Source organism: Hemiscyllium ocellatum, chromosome 32, assembly GCF_020745735.1.
Source record: "Hemiscyllium ocellatum isolate sHemOce1 chromosome 32, sHemOce1.pat.X.cur, whole genome shotgun sequence".
NCBI lineage: Eukaryota > Metazoa > Chordata > Chondrichthyes > Orectolobiformes > Hemiscylliidae > Hemiscyllium > Hemiscyllium ocellatum.
The window spans coordinates 35,824,784-35,845,145 of record NC_083432.1 but is presented as its reverse complement, the minus strand read 5'-3'; the positions used below and the strand labels follow the sequence as shown (position 1 = coordinate 35,845,145).

Below are 20,362 nucleotides of genomic sequence, written 5' to 3'. Positions count from 1 at the left end.
TCCCTATTGGGATTGCATCCATCCAGAGCCAGACTGTTGGCAGCATTCATATAGGAATTGGCCAATATCACAACCTCCCAGTTAGAAAGCAAAAGTGGAATACCAACTTGGTTAGTCCATGTTGACAGATCAAAGGAAGTCAGGCCCAAACCTCAAAAGTAACTCTGGCCTCAGTGACTGGTGAAAGGTAGATTCTCCCTTTCAAAATCATGAGTGACCTGGACAGAGCAAATAGGGAGAAAACATTCCTACTTGCAAAGGATTCAAGCATGAGATTGCACAGATTTTAAGTAATTGTAAATGAAATGTGATCGGAGAAGTCCTTTCCACAAAACAAATTTTTTAGGGTCTGGACTGCACTGCCTGAGGCTGGTTCAGTGAAAGCATTAAGAAGGGATTTGAATGATTATTTGAAATGGAATAATGTGCAGAGTTACAGACAGAATGGCATCTCACTTAAGTAAGAGATGCTTACTCTGAAAGCTGACGCAGAAGTGTCAAATGGCCTCATTCTGTGCTGCAACAATGCTGTGATTTTTATCCTTGTTATTACTGAATTTAAAATTGGCCACCACTTCTTGCTTTTAGCTCCTAGCTTTTGTTTTGTTTGATATTTAGTTTTTAATAGTGTAGATCACAAGGGGAATGCCTGAAATTTTTACTGATAATGTGGATCATGCTAGCTTTTGCTGTCATAGCTACTACATACTATTGGTTAACAGCTTTCCTTCCTGCTGCAGATCTCCGACAAAGGAGATCGGGTTGTAGAGTGCCAACTCCAGACACACAACAACAAAATGGTAACGTTCAAGTTCGATTTGGAAGGAGACTCCCCTGAAGATATTGCTGCAGTTATGGTAGGTAAAACATGAGAGAGATCCTCTTCCTCAGGAAATTTTAGGCATGGAATCTCTTTTTGCAAATGGCAAAAGAGCAACAGTTCCCAAACTCTGGGCTGAGACCTGGTCCAAGATGCATGCAATGACATTCAACACCATGGCCAAGGTCAAGAGAATAGGCCAGACCCATATACCATCTCGCAACCAAACCAGCTCCTGTGTGCAGGGCACAAATTGTCATCGACACAGACAGCAATAATATTCCAATAGAAGCGCTATTTATTTTACTGTTGATTTAGTTCAATATTCCTCACTATGGACAGCCTGGGGATTGCCATTGAACAGAAATTGAAATGGACCAGTGATTAACAAACTCCGATGCATGCATCTCTGCAGCGACTAACTCATCTTCTGTGTCCCCAGTGCTTGTCCACTATTTACAAAACACTTAAGTCAGGAGGGTAATGAAATACTCCCCACTTGCATGGATGGGTGCAGCTCCAACAATATTCAAGAAGCTCAACACCATCCAGCTCTAAGCAGTCTGTTCGATTGACACCCTATCCAACATCTTCAACATTCAGTACCTCCACCGTTGACACAGTGGCAGTAGTGTGTACCATCTGCAAGATGCACTGCAGCATCTCACAAAGACTCCTTCAACAGCACCTTCCAAACCCATAACCTCTGCCCCCTAGAAGGGGAAGGGTAGGAGATTCATGGGAACACCATCATTTGCAAGTTCCTATCCATGCCACATGCTATCCTAACTTGGAAATATATCCCCTTTCCTTCACTGTTACTGGGTACATATCCTGACCCACTTACTTTGGTTGTTCCTGCACTTGAGAACAGCAGAAGTTCACAATCTTCTCCAGAGTAATTAGGGATGGACAACAAATGCTGGTCTAGCCAGTAACGCCCACATTCTTTTGCATGATTGCATCAGCTTTTGTACAATGAAAATAACATGCCAAACTTTGAATCAATTGTTTGAATTTGATGCAAAATGAGACTCATTCTTTTATGAAGTAAAGAGAAAGCTATATTTCCTGAAGCAAATTCCATGAGATTACCAAACACACCAATATGTCGGCTAATCAAATGATCAAAGTGTCCGTTTACATTGGTTAAATAGAATACTTAGCATGTAATGAATCTGAAATTGTAGGGCTCTCCAAAATGTGGTGATACTTCCTCTAACTTTGCTATGAATGATTAATCCACACTGAAGTACTATGAACTGATTATGCTCTGGAATTTCCAGATCAATAGGGAGTTCATTCTACTGTCAGAGCAGGATGGTTTTGTCAGCAAGCTGCAAGAAATCATACACAAAGCAGAAGCTGTGTTAAAGAAGGATATTCAAGGGGATCCTAGCACTGACAAAGTTACTAAGCAGTCAAATACTCCCAGTTCACACGAGTCTCAGGTAAGAAATGCTGTAAATGTGATATTTTTCTCAAACTAAAACTATTGTAATAGCCCACCCTCTTTATTCCTCTACCATTTGAGTGTTATCATACCTTGTAAACAAACTTAGTGGTACACTTACTAACAGACGTAAGAGAGAGTACAGATATAACACTCCACTTTATATCACCAGAAAGGTTTTGTGTTAACTTTCAAATCTTAGTTTTTGCTACATGTTATTAATAATAAAATCATTAGGCTGAAAGTTACTATTGCCAGTACTGGTGGATCAGTGCTTGAAGTATATGTTACCTTAAATAAGTATGCATTAAAATAATAGACAGAGGAATGCCATATGAATGCAGTCAGTCCGGTATTACTAGCAAGAGTACTTTATAGCTTAGTACGTTTGATAGTATGGCTGGAAACCTGTGTGTACATGTAATCTGTAAACTGAACGGTAAACACTATAATGCTAATGTGGTTCCAGGCAGTTGAAAAGTAATTATCATATTAAAGTGATGCTGCCTGGGTGCTTTCATTTATCAGTTATAATATTAAATTCCATAAGTACTTTCTTTTTGTAACCCAAGTAAGAAAAGAACAATGGCCTGTTTATAAATCTGGTGACATGTGATTACGAGTTTTTTTTTCCACAGCGTGAAGAAAGGTTAAAGCAGCCACCCCATCCCACATTATTATCTTCAGCAGGAGCAGGTAAATAACACAATTAATGCCTTTTGTTTCTCTATCATGGTGTTGACTTTTGCATCTATTAAACCTTTAATAGTGGCATTTGTGCTAAATGATGGATAGTTCTGTGTTTGTGGACTTGTATCCAGTAGGAACTAGTTTGAATATTCAAACGCAATTCACAATAGGCCTTGTCAGCTACCTGAGAGATTTTGTTCTTTTAGGTGAGGCTGAATTTGAACTCTGATCTCTGAATCAGTTCTCCTACCCCAAAAAATTGTCTACTGCATTGAACAGCCTACAGATGCAGAGCATAAATGTGACAGTTCTTTGGCAAAACATTAATATCAAATGAAAAGACACAGGGATTATCAGATCTGCCTACCAGTACTCGTTGCTGTTTACATATGTATTGAATTGCAGTTACAACTTGATCTCCTTATTCCCATGTTAGGTGAAGTGAATACCCCTCATGTCATAGAATCTGCAACAAGGAAGTTTCTGGTTAGTCCTGTTCCTGAAAATAAGCTGTCAAGTCCTTTAACAATTAACTCCTCAGCAAAAACCTGTATTGTTACCACATCTACAGGTATGAGTGCCTTCCTAAACAAAATATCAAACACTACTAGGGAGTAGAATAAGATGAATGTGTTCCAGTTTTTAATGTTGTTACATCAGTTCAAAATTACATAAACAATTCTGTATTAATATAGTTGTGCCTTGCTTCGTGAACAACTACCTTAATATGATTTTGGTTCTGTATATGCATCATGGTAAGCAGGTTTTCAAATGATGAATTTGGTTATCATAATTCCACTGGGAATCCAGAGCCCAGACTGATGACCTGAGGTGATGGGTTTGAATCTCACCTGGGTAGATAGTTAAATTTGAATTCCATTAGGTCTGGAATTAAAAGCTAGTCTGAAGGCGACCTTGTAACTATTGGAAATATATCATCCTTACCTGGTCTGGTCTGGTCTACATGTGACTGCGAACCCGCAGTAATGAGGTTGACTTTTAATGGCCCTGTGAAATGGCTTGGAGAGCCAATCAGTTTAAAGGGAATTAGAGCTGAGCAACAAATTCTAGTCTTGAGTGACTCCAACATCACATACAAGAACAAAAGAAAAATTGGTGACTTACATAGATTCCTATAAATGTTGGACCAATGTGCACCAGAACTGCAAGCACTTGGTTAGGATGAATAAAGACATGTTTGGAGAGAATTTGTGGGTGCTATAAGGACAAGAACATTTGAAGCTTTATCATTGATTCATTCTGAAACAGACTGGGTGGGATACTCTTCGGAGGGTCGGTGTGGACTTGTTAAGCCAAATGGTCTGATTCTATTATTATCTATTCTTCCAGTCCTGATGGCTCCCTTGTAGATGATGAGGATACAAGAGGTGTGTTATATGCTACAGAATTTGTAGCCTCTGCTCTGCTCTTGTTGCCACAGCAGGGACATGCTAGTCCACTTCAGTTTCTGGTTAATGGTGACACTTATTCTAGAGCTCCCTGATGCCGTTCTCATCAAATGGCAAAAGTAGTTGCTCTCACCTCACCTCTAGAATTCAGATCTTTTCTCCATCTTTGAACCAAGACTGAAAAGAGGTCATGTTATGAATGGCCCTGGCTGAACCCAAACTGAGCATCAGTGAGCAGCTTAAGACATAGGAGTGGAAGTAAGGCCATTTGGCCCATCGAGTCCACTCCGCCATTTAATTATGGCTGATGGGCATTTCAAAGCCACTTACCTGCACTCTCTACATATCCCTTAATTCCTTGCAAGATTAAGAATTTACCAATCTCTGACTTGAAGACATTCAATGTCCCGGCCTCCACTGCGTTCGGTGGCAATGAATTCCACAGGCCCATCACCTGGCTGAAGAAATGTCTCCTCATTTCCATTTTAAATTGACCCCCTCTAATTCTAAGGCTGTGTCCACGGGTCCGAGTATCCCCATCTGATTCCCAGCGCCACCCTTTCTAAGCCATGCGTTATCTTGTAATTACTCCTTTGCAACATGATACTTGATAGCACTGTCAATGACCCCTTTCATTACATTGCTGTTTAATTTGTTCAGCTTTTTGTGTACAGGATATACCCTAGTCAACATTCCATGTTGCTGGCTAGATGCCAGCTTTGTAACTGTCGTGGAACAGCTCGACTAGAGGTGTGGCAACTCTGGAACACCAGTCTGCAGCACTGTTGCTGGAACATTGTCAGGCCTCATAACGTTTGCAGTATCCAGTCCCTTTAGCTACTACTTGATGTCATATGAAATAAATCAAATTGGTTGAAGACAAACATTTGTCATACTGGTGTCCTCCAGAAAAGACCAAGGTAGATCATCCACTTGACACTTCAGTCTGGAGATGGATGTAAATTTACCACCCTTGTCCTTTACACTTGTATATGGGGCTCCTCCATTGCTGAGATTGGGGATACTTGTGGAGACCCCATCTCCTGTTAGTTTTTTAACTGTGAACTGTAACCACTACCATTGTGCAAACTGAAACCAAGGTAGAAAATGCCAGAGTCACTGGGATGAATTTTAGTATTAGGGATCCAATCCAGCTTCAGCTGGAGGAAGCCTGGAGGACATTCTTGAGGAGGTGGCCAATTCCGATGCTGTTTCTGGGAAGATTGCAATCCAGTTGAAGAACTGGAGGGTCCCACAGCCATGAGACGTACTGCAGTGTCCATTGCTCTGGGTGGTAGAGCCACAACAGATGAAATGGCTGCAGCTATAGTGGATAGAGAGGTGCGAGAAGAACAAGGCACTTTGAAGACTTGTATATTATATAATTTCCACTAGGCTACAGCTACCATTAGCAAGCACATTCCCTCAAACTGCTGGTCTTGAAAATGGCCCAGAGGTGGGAAAGAATTGGCATGCCAACAGGTAGAGAGAGATTGCCAGCGCACACTTAGGTCCAAATCACCCTTCAGTTTGGATAAAAGTCCTACCCATTCAGTCAGCATCTGTAGAGAGAACAGGTGTTAATATTTCCAGTTTGGGCCCTTTCTACATCTGGTCCCAAAATGACATTTTCTGTCTTTGTTACATATTGTCAAATTGCCTTTATCAGAATCACTTAAAAGCATCTTTAATGTAGTAACTGTGATTAAAATGTTTATTTTTCTGATGGTACACCTGAATGAGAACAATTCTTTAGTACTATTGCCAGCAAAAAAAGTGAAACTTGAATGTTTGAATGAGTTCCGCTAAGACTTTGTGAACTGATTGAACCATTATTACTTTGTTTTCCTACAGCTTCGGCAAATGTGATCTACCAGCCAAAGGCATCATTGCTATCAACTTCCACAGACCATACATCAGTAGGAACATTTAATAATGTGCCATTTAACAATCCTGACCCAATTCAAGCTTCTACTAGTGCCCACCATGGAACTAATCTGTCTATTTCTACACCATCGCAGAATTTTAAACCAGTGCTAACATCTCTGCCTAATACTGTGTGTGAATCAAACAGTCCTGTAAATGTAGCACTGAATCAGCACAGGAGTCCACAGCATGGTACCCAACAAGAATTTTCAACACAGGAAGCAGAGAATGTTGGCAAAGATGCACCACAGCTTATACAGCCACAGAATAATAACTGGCCTCCAAGCACACAGCCTCTGTTTCTTCTGGCTGATATATTATCATTGATGTGCATGAGTCAATTGGCCCATACAATGCTACCAAACAGTTCTTCACCATCGCCACTGATGTCCCCCTGTAGTGACATTACTTCTCCAGTCACTTCTCCATTCGACATTCCCAGGCAGCTTCATCTTTCATCTCCAGAAGTAAATATTGGACAACAACTAAATAATGTCGAGAATGGTGGCGTGAATGGTCTAGAAGGACAACTTGAATCAATTTTTAATGAATGCAACAGATCTCATGAGCTGCTGCAAAACATCAGTCCAGGAACACCATGTTCTGAACTTGGTCTAACCACATTATCAAGTAAAGAAACTGACTTCACCCCTGTATCTTTACATCTCCCAGGTAACCCATATGAGGATGTAACAACTCCCATAAAACCTTTCTTACCAATGTCCACAGTAATAACAGCCACAAACATGTGCAATCTTTCAACAACAAGCACTCCATTTTATTCACATTCCAGTCCGATATTAACTTTTGCCAGTTCCATTCGACCACATCAGAATATTAATCCAGGAAACTCTGTACACTCTGGTATCTGTGTCAGTACATCACTTCCAACTTCCACAACTCAAGTTGCTGTTTCGGATCTTATAAGCACTTCCACTAAGGAGCAAGAGAATAGACAGGTCTCGGTAAGTAAAATTTCTGCGAAGGACAATCGATTTAGAATTCTGTAAATTAATTGCTGTCATTTCTGAAATGTGTAATTAAAATATCATAACTCTCCATAGTGATTTAAAACTGAGGGAAGGGTAGCATAGTGGTACTGTTACTGAACCAGTAATCCAATGATCCAGAGAATAATGATCCAGAATTCAAAATCCACCAAAGCAACAGGAGAAGCTGGAATTAGGAAGCTGGTTTCATTTATGGTAATTAATTATCAGATTTTTTGTTAAATTCCATTAAACTCATCAAAGATAGTGCAGCAGTACTGTTGCAGCAGTGTGGACTGGAGCTTAGCATGAGATCAGGTAGAAGTCAGAACACCACTGACTCCATGAACTGCCCAGCAAGTTCTAGGCAATTAAATGGCACGCGGAACTATCCAAAATGTCCGCAATTCTGAGTTTACAGGCAGAGATATTGGAGGTTCAGGCTATTTCAAGCTAAATGCTTAACTGGAAAGAGTTCAGAGAATTAAAGCCTCTCTTGATTCTGGGTAACCACTAAACTGTTTTGCGCCACTCCTGCCTAGGTACCCCACCGGAATACCCATCCCCTTATGTGTCGTGATCCCTAAACTCATCCCCAAACAGACCTGATCCGACCTGACAGCCCCCCACATGGACTGGACCTACCTCAATAGCCCTCAATGACTGTACCGCTCGACTGACCCTAAGCATATTGCTCTTACCTGGCATCCGACATCCATATCCTACCGTACCCCCTTATGCACCTGTCCCTTATCACCCACACTTGCATTCTCTTAGTGGCTGTCAAAATGATTACAAGACCTTTAAATCCTAGAATATGGCACTTACTACTTAAAGAGAGGATATGGTTTCCACATTGATCCTCTCCAATATTGTCCTCACTGATTCCTGGACTCATTTTCATTACTTCAGCTGAGATAGGTCATGGCCCAAATGTTACAGGGGAACAGCAGGAACAGGCCATTGGTTTGGATGATCAGCCATGACCATAATTAATGTTGGAGGCGGTTTGAAGGGCAAAGTGGCCTACTCCTCCTTTGTTTCTGTATGTCACCCAAAAATGGTAGGTTGGATCAGAAATTGGAATTCTGATCCACATCAGAAGATCCCGGTAATTGTCATTAGGGAAAGCTATCCGCTGTCCTTGACTGGTTTGGCCTAAATGTGACTCCAGATCGACAACTGATCTCTGAAATTGGGGTGAGAGTGTGATGCTGGAAAAGCACAACAGGTCAGGCAGCATCAGAGGAGCAGGAAAATTGACATTTCCGGCATAACCCCTTCAATCAAGAATGAGGCTTGGGGCCAGGGAGCTGAAAGATAAATGGGAGGGGGATGGGGGTTGAGGGGAAGGTAGCGGAGAATGCAAGAGGTAGATGAAAGTGGGGCGAAAGGTGATAGGTCGGAGAGGAGGGTGGAGCAGATAGATGGGAAAGGTCAAGAGGGTGGTGCCGAGTTGGAGGCTTGGCACTGGAATAATGTGGGAGGCGGGGAAATGTGGAAACTGGTGAAATCTACATTAATCCCATGTGGTTGCAGGGTCCCAAGGCGGAATATGAGGCATTCTTCCTTTGCCTTGAGCGGAGGTGAAGGGGGAAATGTGGGCACAGGTTTTGCACTTCCTGCAGTGTCAGGGGAATGTGCTGGGAGTGGGGAAGGTGTTGGGAGTGGGGTGTGGGCTGGGTGGGGTGATCTGATGAGGGAGTCGCAGAGGGAATGATCTCTCTGGAATGATGATCGGGATGGGGCGGAAAATATACCTCCTGGTGGTAGCTCCATTTGTAGGTGGCGGAAGTGGTGAAGGATGCTGCAATGTATGTGGAGGTTGGTGGGGTGGAAGGTGAGGTCTGGGCGGGGTGGGGTGATTCTAACCTTGTTACGTTGGGAGGGATGGGTTCAAGGGCAGAGGTGCAGTAAGTGGAGGAGATGCACTGGAGGGCATCATCAACCATCGTGGGAAGGGAAATTGCGACCTTAGAAAATACTAGATGGTCTCCTTCTTCCAAGGTGAAATTGGTCATTCTGGGAATAGATGCAGCGAGGGGTGGAAGAATTGGGAATAAGGAATGGCGTTTTTCCAGGAGTAGTAGCAGGCATAGTCCAGGTAACTCTGGGAGTCAGTGAGCTTGTAGTAGATGTCCGTGGTTAGTCGGTCGCTGGAGATGGAGATGGAGATGGAGAGATCCAGGAAGGGGAGGGAGGTATCCAGGATGGTCTAGGTGAATTTGAGGTCGGGGTGAAAGGTGTTAGTGAAGTTGATGACCTGTTCAACCTCCTTGTGGGAGCACAAGGTGGCGCCGATGCAGTCAGTGATATAGAGGAGTAACAGGTGGGGTGTGGCGCTGGTGTAGCTGTGGAAGGCATAGCTGGGTCCCATCTGGGTGCCCATGGTTGGAGGAAGTGGGAGGATTGGAAGGAGAAGGGCAAGGACCAGTTCAGCCAGGCAGATGAGGATATCGGTGGAAGGGTACTGGTTGGGACAGCATGAGAGGAAAAAAACTGAGGACTTGGAGGCCTTTGACATGGCAGATTGATGTGTACAGGGGCTAGATGTCCATGATGAAAGTGAGGTGTTAGGGGCCAGGGAAATTAAAGTCATGGAGGAGGTGAAGAGCATGGGTGGTGTCCTGAACGTAGGTGGGGAGTTCCTGTACGAAGAGGGAGCAGGACGGTGTCAAGGTGTGCAGAGATGAGTTCAGTGGGACAGGAGTAGGCTGAGACAATGGGGTCGACCAGGTTTTTGAATCTTCGATAATAGGTAGAATTGGGCTGTGGTTGGAGGCTGTGGATGGGAGATCCCCAGAGGTGTTGAGGTTGTGAATGGTTTGGTGATGGGGGGTGAGGTCGTAGTCGAGGGGGCAGTAGGAGTCTGCTTCAGTAATGTAGAGGTCGGTGTGCCAAAATAACACCGTTCTACCCCCCCTCCACCCTCGCCCCATCTGCAGGATTGTTGGTGAGGTTGGGGTTGGAGCAGTGGGAGTGGAGGGCTGTGCATTGCGAGAGCGGGAGGTTGACATGGGTGAGGGGTGGACACGTTGAAGCGGTCTATGTCACAGCAACAGTTAGAACTGAAGAGTTCAAAGGTGGATAAAGACCAGTATGGGGTGTCCAGTTGGATGGGCTGTGTTGAAGGTGAGAGAAGGGATCTTCGGTGGGTGGACGGGCGTCTTGATTGAAAAGATGGGCCTGGAGGCAGAGGTGGTGGAAGAAATGCTCAAGCTCATGACACATGTCGAATTCATCAATCCAGGAATGTAGAGGGATGAAGGTGAGGCCTTTGCTGAGGACTAAGCGTTCATCCTCAGTGAGGGGGAGGTCTGGGGAACAGTAAATACACAGCAGGCCTGGAGCTTTCTCCTGATCTCTGAAATTGCCTAATAAGTCACTACGTTAAGGACAATTACAGACAGATGCTAAAGCAACACCTACATGTCATGAATGTTTTTTTAAATAAAAATTATGGTTATTGAGATTACAACAATGCAACTTTTCAACATTCTATCTGGTCCCACTATTGATTTGTATATTGCAGTGGAAAAATGAGAAAAGGTCCTGTTGCACAATTTTGATTTTCATTTATGTAAACCTCTTTTAACAGTTGCTGGATATTAGTAAGAAAAGTATACCATCATTGATTATTACTGAAGCACTAACATCACAATCAGGAAAATCACCATTGCCACCTATTAATGAGGGTAAGTAACTATTACATTGCAATATGTTTTGGCAAGTTGTTTTGCTTTGTATTTTTATAAATTAGTTACTTAGCATTCCTATCAGCTGTTCCTATAATTTCATTCTTTCTCTCATTCACAATTGCTCGGATGTGCAACTTGTGATAGTCTATAAAGTTACAGAATTGCAGCAATGATTGGTTAGTTAATTGTATTTTCATATTTAGAAACAATGTGGTGCATTTTATTAGCAATGTTTTTGAGTAAAACAATGTAATTCCCAATAATATTTACATAAGCACAGCACATGTACAAGACTAATTTTTCAAAAGTATTTCTTTATATACTTCATTAAGGAGGGGCCAACTTAAGTTCGATATTTTGGATTTTGAGCGGTTTTTTTCATCTTGAATTTTTCAATGCACCATATTTATCTCTCAGGTGAAGTTAGAGTCTGCAATTCTTTGCGTGTAATATATTTAAAATATGGTGGAATTTCTGATCAGATTTTTAGGTTTACGATCTTTTTCCCATACAGCCATTGTTCTTGACATGTATATTGTTCAGTAGCAGTTACCAAATTTAATGATTAATACAAGCGTTCTTGCAAACAGAAAATCAGTGACATCAGTGTATCAGTATCTGTTGTTTGTTATTATATCCAACCTGCAATGTATTTCTGCTTATCTTAGTAATATTAACCTGTTAAACTAAATAGTTGTGGAACCACAAAGTTAATTTCAGCTTCCACGGCTTTGTGCGCGAGAAATCATGTCTCACAAACTTGATTGAATTTTTTAAAAGGAGTAACAAAGATGAGGACAGAGCAGTAGGTGTGATCTATGTGGACTTCAGTAAGACATTCCACAAGGTTCTCCAAGGGAGACTGGTTAGCAAGGTTAGATCTCATGGAATACAGGGAGAACTAGCCATTTGGATACAGAACTGGCTCAAAGGTAGAAAACAGAGGGTGGTTGTGGCACACCTTCCTCATTCCTAGAGAAGGTCTTATGCCTGCTTGGCACACCTTCCTCATTCCTAAAGAAGGGCTTATGCCCAAAACGTCGATTCTCCTGCTCCTTAGATGCTGCCTGACCTGCTGTGCTTTTCCAGCAACACATTTTTCAGCTCTGATCTCCAGCATCTGCAGTCCTCACTTTCTCCTGCTTCTTTTATCATGTCTGTTCTGAAAAGGAAGGGTTATTTTCCATCATGCTGTGAAACAGATTTGTGGAGTAGGGCTCAATTTTCAAATGCAACATGCAGCAGAGCAGTGCAGTGAGGTTTTTATAATCTTTTGTAACCAGTTGACCTTTTGTATTCTTTAAGCGTAAGAGCCACTATCTTCTGTCTGCTACCTCTCATTCACAAAACCACCACCACTCACTCTAACTCAACTCACCAAGAGAAACGGACACTTTGCCTTATGGCATGATGAGTCAGTCTGGTGGTTTGTCACTGTACTCACTCCACAAGTAGTATATTCTTTCTTAGGCAAGAAAACCAAAACTGCAAAGCTGTAGTCTCACCACTGCCCTGACACGCTGCAATAAGACATCCTTGACCTGTGTTCAAATCCACTTGCAATAAACACCTCCATACTATTTGTCTTCCAAAATTCTTATTGCACCTGCATGCTTTCTTTCTGTGATTGGTGGACAAGATGCCCAGATCTCTTAGTTTGGGAAATGTTGAAATACAATCATCTTTAAATAATTTTCTGCCAATCACCTTTTCCTACAAAGGTAGGTAACTTTTCACTTATCCACATTATCTGCATAGGCTGTATATTTTGAAAGCTATAGTGGTACTTTGGTATGCATAAATAAAATCACAAATTTCTCCCTTCAATCTGTTTTGCTGTTATATTTGGCTAAGAAGTTATTGATCTTGTTAGTTTTAGTGTTAGCAAACATATTTAGTCCAGGGAAGAATAGTAGAAATTAATTAACCTTTAATAGCACTTGAAACTAGTTCAGCTGACAAGGTTGCATTGTTTCGCATAGAACATCCATTCAAATATGGTCATATAAAATTTAATGCTAATAAAGATCAATCAATCTCTAACTTAGCAATACTGAAAATCCAAATAATGTAGCTGGGTATCTCAGATGTGTCACTGAATTTACATTTTGAATTAGTGCTATTTTCTGTAGGCTGTTATATTAAATATATAACACATTTTGTAGCAAAATGAGCATGTTATTTTAATCTAGATGTGCAAAAACAAGTTGATATACTGGGTTGGCATTGTAAATGATAGAGTTGGAGTGTCTGTAGCAGAGAAACAGGAGGCACTCTGCTACTCCCGCCAACAGGCTTTCCAGTCTTTGCGAGTGGATTGAGTGAAGAACTTGGCACATGAATTAGCTGGACCCATTCACAGTCACAAAAACAACTGCAGATGCTGGAATCCAAAGTAGACCAGCAGGAGACTGGAAGAACACAGCAAGCCAGGCAGCATCAGGAGGTGGAGAAGTCAACATTTCTGGTATAAACCTTCTTCAGGAATGGAGGTGGGGCTAGGGGGATGGGGATCTGAGGTTGGAGTAATGATGCTTCAGAGTCAGGGCTGAGAGTAGTGTCTTCTGGACCTGGAAGAGCATCAAAATGAGATATGGGCTTGATTTAAGTTACTGGAGGAGTGTACTGGTATGGAGAGGATCCTGACCTGCTCAAAACAGAATGGAATACTGTGTTGTGAATTCCATGCTCCAATAGGATTAGCAAGTCAGCTGCTGTGTTACTCAATGGCTGAATAGGCTTGCTTAGCCTGGGGACATTCTCCCTCATTCCCAGAAACTGAATTCCATTCCCAACGTACTCTGCAGAGCTATTGCTGACCTCTTAAAGCCTAACAAAGTGAAAATGCCTGCTGGTATTGCTCCGCCCATCAGATGGGCACTAGTTATGTCAATAGTGGATAGGTAGTGTCTAACAAAGCAGAGTTTTACAGCATCTTCCAGATACTCTCCTCCAGACCACCTAACTACAAAAAAGCTCAAAGCAAAGGGTACCACCTTACAGCCTATAGATTGGCTGTAGGGGTGTACAGCCTACACCCCTACAGCTGCCATCATGCCGACTTGTAAATACAATTATGATGAAGCATACCAGTTATTTCATGACTCATGTCAAGGAGACGGTGAAACATGTCTTATAGGCCACATTTTGGGGTATTTTCAGTAGTTTCACAACTGGTATTGGTTGTTGCAAGTTCCTTAAGTGGAGTTGGGGAAATGAGTTCGGTCAATTCTGTCTGTGAAAAACTATCCCAAGTGATGAAATGTCTCCTCGAGTGCCGTTACTACCAGAGCCATTTGGTCCGGAAAATTTGAACAATGCTGAGGGAAGATGTATTAACATGATAATAAGTAGTTTTAGTTTTTCTAAATAAAAGTAAAGCTAGGTTTTTTTTTTTAGAGTTGATGTTACAAAAACTGGTGATGTCCTTGCATTCTTAACTGGCGATTAAAGAGAATGCATTTTATGGAAAAGCATAGGTATTCAAGCACAACATTGCAATCTCGGGGCTGGGCCCATGCTGGATTTTTGATCTTGCCCAGTTTTTTGGTAGGGAGGTTTGGATCAAGGGCCATTCGGCTGACTTTGGGTACAGGAAAAACAGGTGCACAAAACCAATAATCAGTCAATGAAATGAAGCAACATGTAGTGAATATCCCAGCAAGTTATTTTACTCCCCTAATAAATACAATTCATGCAAGACAGCCTAAAAGAATGCTGTCTGGTTTTCAGACTTTCCTGGTCTTTGGATAGCCAGATTTGGGACCATGTACTAGTACTTTCTAAGAACATATTATAAAACCGTTTCCATGTATTACTTTAGTGCATAATTATTCAATTTAAGTGTTTAAAAATAAATATTTTGAATGTGATTGATTCAATAGCTTTATGTACTCTTATTGCAAGAAATACTTTCAGAATGTATAGAAATAAATTACTTCCAAATTACGTTCTTAGCATATTGAAAATAAACAAACGTAGCTTTAGTAGCTTGTTTTTTTTTAATGTTTTGCAGAGTTCAAGAATTTTCAGCAATCTGGTTCACCCCAACCTGTTACAGTCGGACGCTTTGAAGTTTTGAAAACTCAAGAACAAATCAAAGAGGGCGATCACCTGACAAATCAGGATGACTGTAAACCAGATCGTTCAGTTCCTGACAACTGCACCATTTTGAGAACAGCTACAACTCTTTGGGAACCAATGTTGGGCAGTGGATTGAGTACTGCAATGGGATGTCAGCAAGATAGCAATTCAGAGCTATGCTCATCCACCCAGGCTCTGCAGCCTTCATTGGGAATCTCTGAGGCTGCTGCTGACAATCATTCTCTGGACAGTAACAGAGTCATGGTCAGTTCAGGAGATGAAAAGCAAAATACTGATTCCAAACTATCAGATGATCACACTGATTCAACCCCAGTGCATGGATGGGTTCAGTACTCACGGTCAACTATCTATATAAGCAGTGATGATTCTGAAAGTGATGGCGATGAAATATTTGAAGAATTACAAAACTTAAGAGAAAAGTAAGTTCTTGAGTTAAGTCTGTGAGCTGTTTGTTCATTGTGTTGTACCCAATTTTGTTGAATCATAATTTAGCCTTTGGAATATGTTTTCTAAAGTTTAAATGCAAGTCTGCAACACATTTCACGTTTCTAATTTTACGCAATGCAAGTTTTATTTATTTTAGTTACTAATATATCAATTTTTTAAAAGGTCAAGACCTGTACTATTAAGTACTGAACAAATATGTAGACTTATTTTAACCATCAGTTAAGTTCAGCACTAACTACTAAATAGTCTCCTATAGAGTTGCTATGCATTGCATAATTAAGCAATACTTTTAATGGTAGGGTGTTATACCATTTGTAATGTGGAGTTCGGTTTTGGTCAAATTGGCCCACCTGAAAGCTGCTCAAAAATGCCCTGTTCTTAGTCAAAACAGAATAAGCAACAGATGACCGCTTTGTTTTTTTCATACATTTTACCTCGACATCTAGATGTAACCTGTGGCAAACCATAATTCTCCTACAGGATGTGTAAGCCCATTTCTTTTGGCACATCCTAGGATGTGCAAGAGGTTGGGGTTATTTATCATTTAATTAACTCATTCAGGAAAAAGTGATGCCGCTGTCACAATAAATGCTCTGTAGGGGAAACAACATCCTTATATTTCAGTAAATCTAACTAGTAATTGGCTCCACAATATCACTAAATAAACAGACTAATGAAAGTACAAGTATAAATTTACCAATCAGTTTTGCTGAAAACAATACGGAGGCTGAAGTCAAACCAGAAAATGCCAGAGATCATACCAATTCAGGCAGCATCAGGAAAGAGAGTTACTATTTCAGGTCATTGACCTATCATAAGAACTTCAGTCCAGGTGCAATATCCAAATTTTCCTGATTGATGCATGGTCTCACTGAATTCCGAGAGGGATAATACATTTCCAGGAGGTTAAGATACAATTCAGGTGGTCAGAAGGTGAACAGCTCAAAGCGTTAACTCTGTTTCCTTTTCCACAGGTGATGCCTGACCTGCTGAAAATTTCAAGCATTTTTCTGTTTGTATGTTAGACTTCCATTATTTACAGTATTTCCCTTTGTTTAAGAGGTTGAAATATTTTGTGTTAATCCAACAGGCATATGGCAGAGGTTCAAAGGTTACAGGCAATACAAAAGAAGGAGATTGAGGAACTGTATGAAAAGATGGGTAAAGTCCCTCCTGCTGGAATAGTTTCACCTGCTGCAATCTTAACTGGACGGCAAAGGCGTTTATCGAAAGGCAATTTTAACCAATCCCGCCGTAACAGCTTGCAACGACTTGAGAGTTTACAGCAAGCAGGTATCTATAATCGCCTAAAATGAATGACTGCACTTTAGGACCAGAAGATTTACCTTTTTTTGATATTTTCAAACTTCACATGAAATTGTGTTTACATGGTAATTTTATTTAGTAAGCTTAAAGAATGACAATGTTTAATTATTATTCATTGGTGATATAAAGTGCATTTATAAGATCACATGACAGACATGAATTAGGAACATTTAACAATGCCCTAAATTCAAACCTTTAATGGAGAGCATTTTAATACGTTTGATAGCTTACCATCCACTTTTATTGATATTTCTATCAGGAAGGTTGACCGAAAGCATAGGTCAAAACTGATGGATTTATGGGGCATTTTACAGAAGATGGAGTGGGAGAGTGGTTAGATTGGGAATACTATATAACAAAGCCGAAGTGGCATAATGCTCTGCCATCATTGGGTGGTAAAACAAGAGGTCAAAGGGGACTACAATGGGCTAGATTTAGTGGTACAGAAAATACCAAGGTTTGTGGATGGGGTGCAATTGCAGGATTTAAAGCAGGGAGTTAAGGAGCCATACAGCAGTTTGAAGAGGAGGATGACAATTATAAGTTTGAACTGTTTAGGGTTTGGGAGTCAATGTAAACTCCAGAATTATGGGGGGATAGAAGTCAATGCACTTTCAGAGCAGAGTTTTGGTTGAAGTGAAGGATGGAATAGCAGTTCAAACATTCACCTCATCTAAGTTCTCTCATAAAGATCCTAGACCCCCAGCTCTGTTGCAATGTCTACAGTACTTGTTTAAGTGATTTTAAAATGTTGCCTTTATTTCTGCAGCCTGTACCATGTATTGATCACTATAAGAAGAGCCTCTTAACATCAATGTAATGTTCTAGATCATTACACAGTTTCAATATTTAACTCAACCATGGAAATTTGTGGGAATTTAAATTACCATACTGTTCCTGCTATCATTTAAATATCTTCAAGTATATAGTAAATATTAACATATTTCAGAAATCCTCCTTTGTCATTCTGGTTGCCTTAGATAACAGTTAGTTTGGTTATTCCTGATGAAGGGCTTATGCTCGAAACGTCAAATTCTCTATTCCTGAGATGCTGCCTGGCCTGCTGTGCTTTGACCAGCAACACATTTGCAGCTGTGATCTCCAGCATCTGCAGACCTCATTTTTTACAACCAATCCACACAAGGCTCAGTTTAAGTTAACATGCCAGATGGCCTATTTTCCTTCCTTGAGGTAAACACTTCAATCACATGACAGAGATATGTACATATATGAATAATTACAATATATGGGAAGATGTGATCAAGCATGGCCCATGCAGATACGTTCTATTAACAGCCCTTTGTCCATATGTTAAACACACACGTAGTGTATATAACAGCAAAATGAAAAACAGTGTGAACATGTCATTATTAATTTTAAGAGTTCAGCAATCTTATGACTTCGGGTAAATCGAATTTCCTATTCCTTGGATTTTGCCTAACCTGCTGTGCTTTAACCAGCAACACATTTTCAGCAGCAATCTTATGACATTGACATTGGTGTAATAAAACATGGCATTGGTATAATAGCCCATACATGGTTTCTTGCTGATTGTTTTTTAAAAAAAAAAGTATTGATATCATTTATACTGAGGAATTCATGTCATGTTTTAAGTCTCCGTATAGTACAAAAGTTTCAGTCATTTGCTTTGAAAAGAAAAATGACAATACATTCTCATTTATTGTCTAATTAAGTGGAGTTTCGTTTTAATTTTGGCATAATTCTGTTGAAGCTTTCATGTCTGTACCATCAGTTTAATCAGATGACTACTTTTTCACATGCAAAGAAATATTGAGATTGAACCATTGCTACAAATTTTAAAGACCATTCTAATGATAAACCTGCAATGTTTGTGTTGAATATTTGCAGGATTCAGTCGAAGAAATTCCTTAACAGGTAGTTGCAGCTCACAGGATCTACGGCAAACACCATCCACTGTTAGTGGAGGTTACTTTTCCTAATGGCATCGAAATTGGGCTGAACTGTTGATCATCAAAAACCTAAGCTTCTGCAAATAGGTGGATATGAAAAGGAACAGAGAAATGCATCATGCTCCAATTGCAATCAAGATTTGTCACTGTTATGCTTTTGAATATTCTACCCACAAATATCGTCTATCATTGGACTTTAGCGGAAGTTCATGTTTCGCTTGGAATATAACTCAATGCACACCATTGTCTGTTTTCATATAAAAGTCTTACCTTTGTATAAACTTATGATCTTCAACCGGATGTTAAGAAATATTTTGGGTGACCCTGATCACAAATGTATTATGGCACAGAATGAAACACCTTTTAATACAACCACATCACATCATGATATGCACTGCAGTTGCTTTTCATTCTAGATACTGGTTTCTGGGAACACAGGAAAGCACATCACAGTTTTAAGCAGATAATATTATCTGGCGTGAAATGCCTCAAATATGGTCTGTTTTAATCACATTCTGCTTTCAAAAAAAATCTTTTTTCTTTTTCTACTGATAGACCATTAAGATATACTATTCATATTAACTTATTTCTAAACAAGTCTGATTAAATCAGATTTAAAATTAAATGCAAAATGAGAATAGGTAAGAATTGTTGTCTTTTTAAAGTTTATTAATTCTACAGCATAAGGCAACTTCAAGTTGAATTCTAGGTGCTAAGCAACCATTCTAAATCACTTATGTATTTTTATATTAAAATATACTCTTCCACTGTGACATTGTAAAAATTGACTTTATTCATGGTATGTATATATGTAAAAACTGGTGTTGAATCAGCAAACTGTATAATGATCGTATCAAGGAAATTTCTAAATTTAGAACGATAAAAGCAACTTTCATTTGGAAAGTTAAGTGTAATCTATTGTAAATGACTTCAAAGCTTAAATATTTCCTTCTACTTGTGCACTTACATGCTCATTAAATGCCAAAGAATTGTATCTGAAATATTTTATAAAATATTTAAGTGTCTTCTATCAAAGCTCTGGAATTCAGTGTACATCTGAGAGAATTACAACAATAATGATAGTTACGAAATCTGTGGTTCAGTTAATTGATTGTGAATGTTTAAACCTTACGACAGATGAAATTTTATATAATTACTCAATTTTTTGGGGGGATTGTAGTGTCCACTTTAAGCCTACAAGACATTAAACTTGATAATAGCCTGCAATACTGGCCATTTGGCCTTTAAAGTTACGTGAAAGCTTGTTTTGTTTCAACTTTGTTTTATTATCATGAATGTAGGAAAGTCACTTAAAATAAACATAAACCTTAACACGAGGTTTCAAACCCATATAGTAGGCCTAAAGTCAAAGAACAATTAAGATGTCTAGCAAGTAACAGTGACAGCAAAAAGAACAGACTCCCTGCAGGTTGCTGGTGAAAGTAAGTCCCTTTCCTTACTTTAGATTTAGATTTAAATTTGTTGATTTCTACAAAATATTTCCAAGTTTAGATGACAATCTATTTTAATAAAATTGCCTTCAGCCCTTATCACCTCAATTCTCCTTTG

General features: G+C 40.1%; 1 protein-coding gene across 3 annotated transcripts in view; it reads left to right on the top strand.

Moving 5' to 3' along the window:
* The window catches only part of wnk4a (WNK lysine deficient protein kinase 4a), a 70,774-nt gene extending 51,132 nt beyond the window's left edge, over positions 1 to 19,642 (top strand). For 2 of the 3 annotated variants that reach the window (XM_060849074.1, XM_060849072.1), the window contains exons 11-19: positions 741 to 857; positions 2,107 to 2,271; positions 2,912 to 2,969; positions 3,400 to 3,534; positions 6,227 to 7,263; positions 10,886 to 10,982; positions 15,001 to 15,508; positions 16,627 to 16,829; positions 18,732 to 19,642. In XM_060849074.1, coding sequence (XP_060705057.1) covers positions 741 to 857; positions 2,107 to 2,271; positions 2,912 to 2,969; positions 3,400 to 3,534; positions 6,227 to 7,263; positions 10,886 to 10,982; positions 15,001 to 15,508; positions 16,627 to 16,829; positions 18,732 to 18,823 — 2,412 coding nt within the window. In that variant the 3' untranslated portion in view covers positions 18,824 to 19,642. The remainder of the gene's footprint in view (positions 1 to 740; positions 858 to 2,106; positions 2,272 to 2,911; positions 2,970 to 3,399; positions 3,535 to 6,226; positions 7,264 to 10,885; positions 10,983 to 15,000; positions 15,509 to 16,626; positions 16,830 to 18,731) is intronic. The other variant, XM_060849075.1, reaches the window with a different exon arrangement.
* The last annotated feature ends 720 nt before the right edge of the window (positions 19,643 to 20,362 follow it).